Raw genomic sequence first — 13,153 nt, 5'->3', positions numbered from 1 at the left:
GCGCCAGGTGACAGCTAATGGCGGCGGCCGCCTGAGTCGGGCGGGCGGCAGATTGGGGCCGCCAGAGGCGCGCGGCTGGACCTTCCGGGGCACCACTCCCCTCCCGACGGCGGCTTCCCCGCGGCAGAGGGTTCAGCGCGCCATGGACAGGCCGCCGGCGGCGGCGGCGGCGGCGGCGGGGGGCGGCGAGGGCGGCGGGGGCCTGGGCCCGGGGCCGGCGGGCGGCAGGAGGCCCCCTCGGGTCGTGGGGGCCCCCGCCGCCGGCTCCCGGCAGCCCAGCGTGGAGACCCTGGACAGGTAAGCGGGGCCCGGCCGCCGCGGCCTTCCGGTCCCCGATTCCCGAGGGCCCCGCGCGAGGCCCGGCTGCCCCTTCCCCGCGCGCCGGGCCGAGGCCAGGCTGGGGCGTCCCCCTCCCGCGTCCCCTCCGGAGCCCCGGGAACCCCCGCCTGGTCCCCGGGGCCCGCACCTGGCTCACTTCCGCCTCGCGCCGAAGCTCCCCGCACCTCGAGGGGCTTCACAGCTGTCAAACCGTGTCCCAGGCCGCCTCCTACTGCACCTTGGAGCCACCTCGGCAGCCCTTGCCCCGGCCACGAATCGTTTGGGAGGAAATTTCACCCCGGCGCCCCTTTTTAGCGTGCCCTTGCCTCGTGTGGTCTGAAGACCCAAATCCCGCCGCCGCTGCTTGGGGTCTTTGATGCTGGGGTTGGTAGGGGCAGTTGGAGGGCGGCACCCCGTGGGTGTCGGGCTGGCGCAGATAGAGGCAAAGATACCCTCATTTGAAAAGCTGGGATGGAAAACTTCCAAACTGCTCCCTATTCGAGAACACATCATCGTTTACTTTCAGTTCTTCACACTTTGAAGGAACCGGTTCATTGTTTTCACAAACACGTAAGGCTACTGCTTCTTAGGCAGTCCGAGAACTAAGATGAATCAGTTAGAAGCACAAACCGACCAGATCCAACTGGGAGGGCCACCCTGACACTCGGGACAAGGGGTGGGTGATCCCATAGCCTGGAATATGCAGCTTTTCCACATCTTGGCCATTTCGCTGACGCTAAAGTGCAATTAGGCGAGACATACTGTTGTAACGCCACTGGGTCAGTTTCAGATGCTGGTTCCTGCCTCTTAGTCACACCCCTGAGCTGAACTTTTGGGAGTTTCCAAAGGCAGAGGAACAACAAGAAACACTCCCTTTGTTTCTACCTCAGTGTAATTACAATGTATTTTAATGAAGTAGTTACCCAAGTCGTCAGCTTCACTGAAAACTAATCACAGCCAAGACAGTACGTGCACTGGACAGGGTTTCACTCATCTGCAGATACTCTGCAGTGTATGAGGGCTTGGAGAGTCAGAGAATAATGCCCGACGGCTTTTGCTCTCTGGCTTACCATCGAGTGGAGGATACAAACAAACCAGCCATTGAAATCAAGTGTGATAAGTGCCAGGGTGGAGGTGCGCTTGGAAGTGCTCTGGATGTGGTGTGCGTGGGAATCATCTGAGAAGCTTTTTAAGAACTCCAGGTGGCCAGACCCCAGTCCTGAGGCTTCTGATTTAGGAGGTTTGGGTGAGGCCCAGGAGTTAGAATTTTTCAAAAAGACTCCGCAGCCTCAGTTGTGATCCACTGCACTGCGGTATACGGAGGTGGGATATTCGCTTCAGTTTTTAGTGGCGGGACGGGGGCAGGGGACGCTTTTTGGCCACAGGAGTGGAACGTGCAGCCATGTGGGCTGGATGCTGGATGTGGGGAACTGATAATAGAGAAGACTTGCGGGAAGGCAGGAGTTAGATCCTGAAGGGGCCCGTGTTCCTTCCAAGGAATTGTGCCCTTGTCTTCTGGGCCGATGCTTCTCTGCTCAGTTCTGTATAACCTGCGTCAGGATCACCTCCAGTGCTTGATTGAAAGGCAGACTCTTGGATCCCACCCTAAATCTAATCCACCATCTCCTGGGTAGAGCCTGAAATTCTGCATTTTTAATAACCACCTTAGCTATAAGTAGGGTGGGCTTTGTGGTCTCTTTGGCACCAGATGGTACAGGGTACTGGTCGAGCCAGTGTAATTATCAGTAGCATCCTTCTGCAACTCACAATAGTGTCTTGGTTTGGATGAGAAATTATATGGTCACCCTAGTTATGGGGGGCACAAAAGGATTTCTATCAGGGAAGCTACAGGATGGGGTAGGCATTTGAGAACAATTGCTGTGCAGTAGTGTTGTGAATGGACTGCAGGTGGGCCGTCTCACTGAGTTGGGTTAAGTTGGTTGTGGAAATGCTAATCTCTCAGTCATTTATTCTGCAGATATGAGTGCCTGCTCTGTGTCCGGCACTGTGTTAGGCTTGAGGATACAGCAGGGAACACACACACACAAATCCCCGCCCTCTTGGAGCATCTTTTTAGTGCGAGAGAGAGACAAAAGAACACGTCAAATGTGTTCTGTGTTAGGTGCTGGGGGAGAAAAGTCAGCTGGGAGCGGGTAGGAAGTGGTGGGGCTGTGCACTCTGGGGGGTGGTTGGAATTTTGTGCCGGGTGGTCAGGGAGAGCCTAGTTGAGAAAGGTGGCCTTTGAGTCACACCCCAGAAGAGGTGAGGAGCCTACTCATGCACATATCCAGGTGGCAGCACAGGCCTGCGCTCCCTGAGGCGGGAGGGGGAGCCAAGGGTTCAAGAGTCAGCCAGGAGACCAGTGTCACCAGCAGGGAGGGAGCTAGGGAGATAGCAGTAGAGGACAAGCTCAGAGAGGTCACAGGGGCAGATGGTGTGGATTTCAGGATGCTCTCCATGGCTGCTGTGTGGACAACGCACCGGAAGGGGAAGGAGTAGAATCAGAGTCTAGCAGGTGGGAGGCTGTCGCAGTTATCAAGGCAAGAGAGGATGGTGGCTGCGACCGGAGCCGTGGGCTGGAGGAAGGGAGAAGTGATCCGATTCAAGCTATCATTTGAAGAAAATCTGCAGGGTAGAGCCAGTAGGGTTTGTGAAGATTGGTTGTCGGGTAGGAGAGAAGAAGAATCAAGGACAATCCCAATGTCTTCGGCTTGCGGAAAACGATGTTGCTGAGATGGAGAAGCCTCTATGTGGAGCGGGGTTAGGAAGTTAGCAGGCTCTCAGCCCTGGTTGTAACAGTAATGAGATGTCAGTTGGATTTCCCAGAGCAGATGTCAAAGAGGTAGTTGGTTTATTTAAGCCTGGAGTTCAGGGGTGGTGTCTGGGCTGGAGTCACCAGCATAGAGGTGGGGCTTAAATTCATAAGGTGGGAGAACACCGACAGATGATGGGCGTGTGGAAAAGGTAATTGGAATAGGGATGGGCAAGGTGCATTCTTACGATATTTAGCAGATAGGAGTGATGAGACTCGGTGAGCATTCAGATGTGAGAGCCAAGTGGGGAGTGGGCTCCAAGGTAAACCCCAGCTTTGGGCCCTGGGGCCCCTGGATGAGGCTGTGCCTTTCCCTGACTTAGGAGACGTGAGGGCTGGAGGAGCAGTTTGCAGGCTGGGCGGCTGATGCTGGTCTAGACCCGTGGAGCCGGCAGGGTCTCTGGGACCGACTAGTGGAGCTGTCTCATGGGATCCTCGGCATCCAGATCGGGGGAGTCCGGGCTGGAGAAACAAAGCTGGGAGCTCCCAGACTGCAAGTGATTGTTGCCACCAGGAGTGTGGAGGGAGACTGCACTGACTAAAGAGCAGAGAGGGGAGAGGAGACGTGGCCTTCCTCCTCAGTCCCGTCGTTGTGACCGGCTCTGGTTCACGTTCTTCTTTTAAGAGACCCCCAGAGTAGACCCTGGCTCTGCAGCTGTGGCTCAGCCGTGGACCGTGGGCCCTCCCCTCTCTTCTGAATATCGTACTTCTCTTAATGCTGATGGAGCTGTGGGCCTGTGATAGGATGTGGCTCGCTCAAGGTCACGGAGCTAGCTGGTGACAGAAACAGGACCCGGAGCCAGGCCTCCTGTCTACCAGCCCACCGTGCCACACTGTTTATAACTCTGTTGACCAGGATGCTTCTGGTTGCAGGTACCAAAAACACAAATCATTCTAGCTCCAGCCAAAAAGGAAGTGTGTTGGCTCCCATCACTGCTGCAGCCAGGGTGAAAGATGGCCGCAGGCACATTCAGAGCCAGAGTTGCAAACAGTGTGGATGAGGCTTCCCATCTCTGTTTTCTTCATGTCTTACTCTCTATCTCTGTGGGTTCCTCGAGGTGGTGGATGTGGAGAGTGGCCTCCGCCAGTGCTGGGGGCGGGTCTACACAGCTCCGGGTCCAAGAGGAAAGCTTGGGGTCACTCCCCTCCAAGTGGAGCAGAATCCTATGAAATGCGGAGGGGCAGCTCCCTACCGTGGAGAGAAGGGTCCTCATTAGAAGGAAGGGGAACGGAAGCTAGAGGATAACAGCAGCCCCCTCCAACCCACCCCGTCCGCGGTGGGTGAACAGGTGGGTTCCTGCTGTTAGATTTGTGCTCAGGCCCAGGTGCTGGCAGAGGAAAAGGCAGCTTGGCAAGAAAGGTATGGAAGAACCGGACAATAAAGGTGCCTTAGCATTTAAGAGGAAACTAATATCCCTCCCTTTCCCCTCCTTCTTCCTCTTAGTTATTAATTGTGGTAAATAGAGTCTTGGTGTATGACAGGAATGTCTGCCCATTCAGCGAATGTTTGGACTTATATTTTCGGCCCCACAGATAACTACTATAGGCTGTCCTGGTCAGAGAATGCAATTTAGGTCGCTCGTAGAGCACATCAGATGTCTTTATTTCACTAGTTACGTTATTTCACACACTGCCTAGGGATTCCAGGTTTTTTTTAATCCTTCCAGTACACGAGTGTGGATTTAATTAGTGATGAGATTTTCAAAGGTCTGGAACACTGTTTACGGTGAAAGCCACCTGCAAGGTAAACTTTCATAAGTATCTTTCGCCCTTTTACTTGATTTCTTCAGTGCTTTCATGAGTTGAGAGAGGAGCCTGGCCTCTGGAGGCAATTTTTAATTCCCTCAGTGCTTACTTTGCTTACGTGGTCCTTTAAGTCAGGTGAGCACAGCCCGACCACTTACCAGCTGTGTGACCTTAGTCAAACGCTAGAGCCTTAGTTTTCTCCTCTGTAAGGTGGGTCACTGTGAGGCTCGGGTGAGGCCGTGTGCAGAAATGCGTTGAACATTTGAGAGCAGCACACAAGCGCGAGACGCCATTTTCTCTGCGTCCTTGTGTTCTCGTGTAAGGCAGTGGCTAGCATCTGGAGCGCTGGCCTCTGTTTTGCCCTGTGGTTCGGTGAGTTGGTCGCCGTTGGTGGTACCATATGCTGGAAGGACAGCCCCACCACTTTCTGATGGGCCATGTCGCCACTGCACCTCAATTTTCTCATCCCAGAAACCTGTTGGCTCGTCCCCGTTCTGCCTTCTTATCACATGTGGTTGTCAGGCTCTGATATCATAATGGACTGGAAAAGCCTTTTGTAAGTTGTCAGAGCACTTACAGAAATGTAAGGCGGCATTATTACTACACACAGGACTTTTCTAGTCTGTTCTTTTTAAAATCATACAATCAGCTTTGCTCCATTAAGAGTCACTTTGATTCACTTGAAATTACATCGTTTTCTAGATTTAAAACCACCAGCATGAAAGTGATAGCATTTTTGAAAAGCATATGCTGTAAGATAAATATTTCACTTTAGAATTATTTTTCTACTTACATTAAGAATATTCACTCTATATAATTGTAATTGAGTGATATTTTATTAAATGCTAGAAAATAACATATTTAACTGTCTGAGGTCTAGAATCTTAACCTTAAAATAAATTGGTTGATTCATTTCAAATCAACCTGGAACCTAATCTTACTTCCTAGTGGTCAGTCGATATTTCAGTTCTTACATTAAATGTAAAGGTAACTAAATAGTCTAATTAAAGTTCATTCTTTAAAAAAAGAAATGTACATATATCCCTAGTCAGTGCTCAGTTTTCTCACTCAGAGGCTATGTCTTAAAATATTTTAATTGCACTATTTCTTTTAGTCCTACAGGATCACATGTTGAATGGTGTAAACAGCTTATAGCTGCTACAATTTCTAGTCAGATTTCAGGTTCAGTGACATCAGAAAATGTATCCAGAGATTACAAGGTAAGCGGAATTGAGTCCTTAATTCATTTTCAATATCCTAAGTAGCCAAGAAGCATTGCAGTTTTAATTCGAGTGAGACTTTGGCCCCTTGAATGCTCACCGGCCATTTGCTTGGGAACAAGGGTGAAAGATTCTCTGTTGTTAGAGTTCTGAACTTTAGAAGAGACATTTTTACCAGGATCTAGTATATGTGATCATAGTTTTATAATTGAGAGGAAAAGCTGACTTTCAATTATGATCATTCTTTTAAAACTCCAGATCCATTTTATTATATATTATATTTTTAGATTTGATTATAATAAATGCCTATATTTTCTTTATTAGTATTCTGAATTTCAGAAAATATCTGATAGATAGTATTTCCCTAACTTCACAATTTGTTTCTGTATTTATGTACTACCTATGGGTTTTCAGCATTAATATGTGATACTAGAATGCAAAAAACTTGCAAAATCTCAAGAATGTTGTATGGGCAGCCTCATTTTTTAGTCCTTATTGAATTGAGAAATCTCTTCTTGTTTATTTTAAAAGTTGGATTCCCTGCTTATTCTAAAGTTAAGAGTGATAAGCTCCTTGTCAGCAGAGACTGGGGCTCTTTTTCTCACCACTGCTCCCCCAGCACGATCCTGGAACGTAACAGGTGCTCAATAAATTCTTGTTGAATCAATTAACAAATAAAACGCTTGCGTGCTCCATCTTTGTTAAGGCTAAAGACTAACTTTGTTTTAATGTCAAGAAACTATTAACAGGTACATTAAGTGAAACCATGTCTCCATTTCAGTAGTACAGTTTACTTGAATTGAGGATTCAGTTTATTATAGTCATTTTTGCCCACTAGTAAGAGAGAATAGATTTTCACAGGTATGTATGAATGACATTTTAGTATCCTGTGCTACCCTAGGTCAATGGCTCTCAAAATCATAGTCCTTGCCAGGCATCAAATCTTACGAAGAGTTCAAGAGCTACGATAACGATCTTAAGTCATTCTTAATAGCTGTCCGTGTTGAAGGGCTCTAGCCTCACTTCCTCTTTAGCCGTCCTGTAACAAGTGCAGAAACTGACTCCAGAGGCTGTGTAATTGAGATTTGGCTATGGTGCTGGACTTGCTTCGTCCAAGCCATTGGATGCTGTTGCTTATGCCTCCCAGAGGAAAGCATGGCTGGAGATGAACAGAAGTTGGATAGTATGGCCAGCCAGAAGAGTGGCAGTATAGTTCTTGATAGTTTTCTCTGCTATCTGGTTTTCATGTTTGCCCACGTAGGAGGAGCTGGGGCTCCTGTTCCTCAGAACCTGACTGGGCAAAACGTGACTGCTGTTTCCAGGTGGCAGAAGCGTTTGCTGCATCACCTGTGCCTGAGCGGCTGATCACTGGGCAGCTGCCGACCCCACTGGTCCCAGGGGCCCTCTTGCCCCACGTTAGCGGAGAAACTGCCCTACTGAGTGGAGAGGCTCAAGGACCCATATTGGCAGAGAATAGCTCTTAGACCTCGGATTGATTTTCTTTATGGACAATTATGTGTTAACTGTAAGGTTTTCATTATGGTTGAATAGTTGTTAGTGCTGTGTGGGTTCTAGAAAAGGATGGTGACTGTGTGCATAGCTGTCTAACCTCTACATTAATAGATCAGACTGAATCTATGCTTTAACATGAAGCAACTAAGGTTTTTAAAAAAAATTTTTAGTTTATTTACGAATTTTGTATAGCAGAATTAGCTCGTGTTGGAATGGTTTAACAGATGGTATTCAGAGAAAAAGAAGGCTTTTCTATATTTTGTAAATTGAATTTTAAGTACCTACATCAGATCATTGCTAAAGCTTTAGATGAATTATTGTAAGAGAGCATTTTTTAATCATTGTCTTTGTTAGATTCGCCCTGTAACCAAGTCTGCAAATTTGGTGTTAAATTTATAATTCAGTTGTTATGTTTTCTTCAAGGAGAGAGTTCTTTTAAATAATAAAAGAATAAAATGTTTCTAAACCACAGATAATTTTACATGCTATGTATAAAGTAGTTCTTAGAATCAGGGTAACCAGCGTGGGCCTTTGGGACACCTTTTGCATGGGAGCCATGCATGGGGTTTGCCCTGAAGGTCCAGATACAATTCCTTGAGGATTTAATGTGCAGTCATCCGTTGATAATATTTGAAATTATATATTGTGCAAATATCTTATTTGAAATACACACTCAATTTGGGGGTTAATTTATTATAGGTTAAACTCAGCGTCAGTAATGAAATGGGAACAGATGTTTCTGTGGAGCAGAGCGCTTGCACCTCGATTTGGAGCGCTGTGTTCTCAGTTGTAGGCTGCGGCAGCATCCTCATCAGCCCTCTAGCACGTGCAGCACTCTATGGTTTTGTAATACTCTTTTGACATATCATCCATTTACTTCTTAAAACAACCCAGTAAGATGGCTTTTATTATAATCATCATTTAACAGATGAGGAAAGCAAGGCTCAGAGAGGTTAGGTGACTTGCTTAGTATCATGCAGTTAGACTTGGGGTTTGAACCCAAGTCATCCTATTGAAAAGCTAGAGTGATTTTTAAAATTTTGTACTGCCTACCTGTTCACTGTTTTTCAAAATGTGGCCCTTGGGTGTTCCCGCACCAGCACTCCCTGGGGTGCCTGCAGAAATGCAGCTTCCATGGTCCCCGTCCCCTCAGTGAATCAGAATCTCTGAAGGCGGGGAACAGTGTATCTCATGCATTTCTTTCTTTCTTTTTTTTTTTGATGGTGTTTTGTTACTTATTTTTACAAGATTGGGATTATATCCTACACATTATTGTTAAATTTGCTTTTTTAAAATTGGAGTGTAATTGTTTTACAATGTTGTGTTGGTTTCTGCTGTACAATGAAGTGAATCAGCTATGTGTATACATATATTCCCTCCCTCTTGGACCTCCCTCCCACCCCCGACCCCATCCTGCCCATCTAGGTCATCACAGAGCACCGAGCTGAGCTCCCTGCGCTATACCACAGATTTCCATTAGCTACCTGTTTTACACGTGGTAGTGTATTTATGTTACACCTAATCTCCCAATTCATCCCCTTCCACCCCTGTGTCCACACGTCCATTCTCTACATCTGCGTCTCTATTCCTGCCCTGGAAATAGGTTCATCTGTACCTTTTTTCTAGATTCCACATATATGCGTTAATATACAATATTTGTTTTTCTCTTTCTGACTTACTTCACTCTGTATGACAGACTCTAGGTCCATCCACATCTCTACAGATGACCCAATTTTGTTCCTTTTTATGGCTGAGTAATATTCCATTGTACATATGTACCACATTTTCTTTATCCATTCATCTGTTGATGGACATTTAGGTTGTTTCCATGTCCTGGCTATTGTAAATAGTGCTGCAATGAACATTGGGGTACATGTGTCTTTTTGAATTATGGTTTTCTCAGGGTATATGCCCAGTAGTAGGATTGCTGGGTCATATGCTAGTTCTATTTTTGCTTTTTTAAGGAACCTCCATACTGTTCTCCACAGTGGCTGTATCACTTTACATTCCTACCAACAGTGTAAGAGGGTTCCCTTTTTTCCACACCCTCTCCAGCATTTATCGTTTGTAGATTTTTTGAAGATGGCCATTCTGACTGGTGTGAGGTAGATACCTCATTGTAGTTTTGATTTGCATTTCTCTAATAATTAGTGATGTTGAGCATCTTTTCACATGCTTCTTGGCCATCTGTATGTCTTCTTTGGAGAAATGTCTCTTTAGGTCTTCCATCCTCATGTATTTCATTCATTCATTCATTTAATTTTATTTTACTTCATTTTTGGCTGTGTCGGGTCTTAGTTGCAGCCCGTGGGATCTTTGTTGCGGCATGTGGGATCCTCCACTGTGGTACACAGGCTCCTCATTGCAGCATGTGGGTTCCAGAGCCCGTGGGCTCTGTAGTTATGGCACGTGGACTCTCTAGTTGTGGCCTGCATGCTCAGTTGTTGCAGCGGGTGGGCTTAGTTGCCCCGCAGCATGTCGGATCTTAGTTCCCCGACCAGGGATCAAACCTGCGTCCCCTGCATTGGAAGGCAGACTCTTAACCACTGGACCACCAGGGAAGTCCCTATTTATTTCGTACAATAAATTGTAAAAAGTTCAGCTTCCCTAGGTTTGTATCTGTTGAAATTGGTGATGAGACCATACATTTCTGGTACATTCCCACAAACCTGAATAATTAGCAACTCATGTTAGATTTTAGAGTACAATTGTTTTATTATTTACCCATGTCATAAATTGACAGTTAGCTTAGAGTCAGATCACCCAAGGTGTGGTAAGAATATCACTGTCATCACGTGAGATGAGTTTAGGTGATATGCCCATGGACATGTTTTAACAGTTATGTAATTATTTTAATGTGTAGTAGGAAACCTGGCACATCAGACTTGTGATTTAATGGGTATTATTGCTTAAAGCCAGGCGAAACATGAAAAAAAGAGTGGATTCAAAGTCAACATAAAGGGTTTCCCTGGTGGCGCAGTGGTTGAAAATCCGCCTGCCAGTGCAGGGGACACGGGTTCGAGCCCTGGTCCGGGAAGATCCCACATGCCACGGAGCAAGTAAGCCCACACACCGCAACGAAGAGTAGCCCCCGCTCGCCGCAACCAGAGAAAAGCCTGCGCACAGCAACGAAGACCCAACGCAGCCAAAAATAAATTTAAAATAAATAAATAAAGTCAACATAAAGATAAATACTAATATTAGTACAGGTGATATGCATATAGCAAACCAGACTTGTAGAGGTGTTGTATAAGATAACAGAAGTTTGGAAAACATTGTCCCTGTTGAAAGAGTAGATAGCTATTATGTGGATTATGGATTAACTAAATTAATAAATGTATGCCTTAATGCCAAGTCATCCTGAAGATTTACCTGATAATTAAGACTACTAGAAGAAATGTAATAAAATGTTTTGTTTGCCCACCCCCCTACTACTAACTCAGTTGCTTCCATTTTTAACGGGCTAAGAAAGAGTACAAATCTCTCTCTTGAATTTGTCAAAACATTTAAGAACAAGATCTGAATGTAATGTTCCAAAGATTAGATGAAAAAATACAGTTATAACTTGTAATGAAACATTTTTAGGAACTGCTAGCAGAAGTGACACAGTTGATCAGCTTCCATTGTTTGCAAAGCAGAACTAGGCCAAGAAGAGGGAACATGGTGTAGTACAGACGGGTCTGGTTAGCTTTGTGACCTTGTATAACCTCTGAGTGTCTGTTTCCTTTTGTGTAAGGTTAAGAGAATTTGGATTAGATTTGAAGTCTCTAAATTCCTTTCTTTCTAGAACATTCTTCAATTCTGTTTTGTCCAAAAGGATTTGATTCTGGCCAGCCTTCAGGAAATTAGGACACTATAGTTTTAATGTGATCATACTCTTTCCTCTGGCTCCAACGTCGTCGTCATCATCACCATCACCATCACCATCACCATCACCATCACCATCACCACCACCACCACCACCACCACCACCCCTCTGTCCCTCTCCTCCTGTTTCTCCTACTCTCATCCCTGCACACACATTAGCTAGATCTCTTCCATAAACATTCTGAAGAAAAAGGAGAAAATGGAGAGAGTCCTATACTACATTTAATCATTTAATAGGTTAGTACAGTGATTAAACTCTGGATCCTAAACAAAAGTTTCCAGAAGATCTTTGGAGGGAAGTGGGATGCAGTGTGTGGGAAAGGCTTCATTATGCTTGAGCTTGGTCTTAGTTAATACTTCTTAAATTGAGTACTAGTCTAGAAGGAGGGAAGCTTGAGCACGATCTTTTCGAATCCATGACCATAGTCCACTGTTAATAGCTTGGCCTCGTGATCTGTTTATTAAATCAGAGTTTGCAAACACAGATGTCTACAGGGTATAGCTAACAAGCTAAACAGACATGGCTGTGGAGAACTGGAGACTGCAGCATGTCCCCCTAAAAACAATTAAATTACAAAAACAACCCTGCTATTGCCTGTTGGAGCAATAGGCCTCCAGTTTGTAACCACTGTAATGTCAAAGTACTATCCTATGTCTCAGGATTACTTGTGGAGTAGAATTATTTCTTAAAAATATCAAGATTCGGGCTTCTGCTTCTGGAAAGATGGAGCAGATGTACTTTTTTCTTATTTTTCACTCTCAGTACAAATAAAAACCCTGGACATTATCTATAAAATAGACGTAAGAATGCCTTGAAAGGTAGAGAGAAGAAGGCAGACGGGTTAGGGACCTTAGCACCTAAGGAACGACAGGGTGGTGCTATCCCTGGGTTATGTTTTTGCCATATATAACCCAGACTTGTTGCTGAAGAAGCCAGCAACCCAGAAATGCCAACGGGTACAGACAAGAAAAGCCTAGTCTCTCTAGCCAAAGGACAGGAAGGGGGCAGCCGAGTAGAAGGAAAACTTTTAGACACTAACCACTGTGCTCCGGCCCCACACCCACCCCGCCAGCAAGGCCAAGCGGGGAGGCTAGATTCCACTGTTGCGAGGCTGTAGCAAGGCACAGTGACCCCTGCAACTGTGGTGTCGGAGGCCTGGTGGAGAGTCAGGACTTTCACTACCGCCCACTGCAAGGAGGCCACACCTCCACTGTGGTTACAGTGGTATCAGTCATGAGCACTCCTGCCACTGCCAGCTGGGCAGGTATGGGCGGAAGCCTAACTGGGAGCTAGAGCTCTCACCCCGACCCAGAAGTAACTAGGAGACCCCTGTCCTTGGATGGCAGCGTTGGCCAAGAGGGGAACCTGGACTCGTACCCACACCTGGCTGTAATGAGGCAGTGCTCACCGCCCCTCTTCTCCTGGAGCAGTGGCAGAGAAAGCAGCTGCAACAGGAGGGTTACATAAGACCCACACTCTATAGTATTCAAAATGGCCAGATTTCCACTGAAAGTCACTCATCATACCAAGAGCCAGAAAGATCTCAAACTGAATGAAAAAAGAGAATCAGTAGATGCCAAAACCGAGATGACACATGTTAGAATTACGTGAAAAAGGTTTTAAAGAAGCCATCATAAAACTGCTTCAATAAACAATTACAGATATGCTTGAAACAAT

At 46.2% G+C, this 13,153-nt stretch overlaps 1 protein-coding gene across 4 annotated transcripts in view; it reads left to right on the top strand.

The window, feature by feature from the left end:
* The window catches only part of MTMR1 (myotubularin related protein 1), a 76,042-nt gene continuing 62,889 nt past the window's right edge, over nucleotides 1-13,153 (top strand). For all 4 annotated transcript variants that reach the window (XM_030846961.3, XM_060292916.2, XM_030846960.3 and 1 more), the window contains exons 1-2: nucleotides 1-297; nucleotides 5,991-6,096. In XM_030846961.3, coding sequence (XP_030702821.1) covers nucleotides 143-297; nucleotides 5,991-6,096 — 261 coding nt within the window. In that variant the 5' untranslated portion in view covers nucleotides 1-142. The remainder of the gene's footprint in view (nucleotides 298-5,990; nucleotides 6,097-13,153) is intronic.

This window comes from Globicephala melas, chromosome X (assembly GCF_963455315.2).
Source record: "Globicephala melas chromosome X, mGloMel1.2, whole genome shotgun sequence".
Lineage (NCBI taxonomy): Eukaryota > Metazoa > Chordata > Mammalia > Artiodactyla > Delphinidae > Globicephala > Globicephala melas.
Note: the sequence above shows the minus strand (reverse complement) of the source record. Positions and strands in the feature narration are given on the sequence as shown.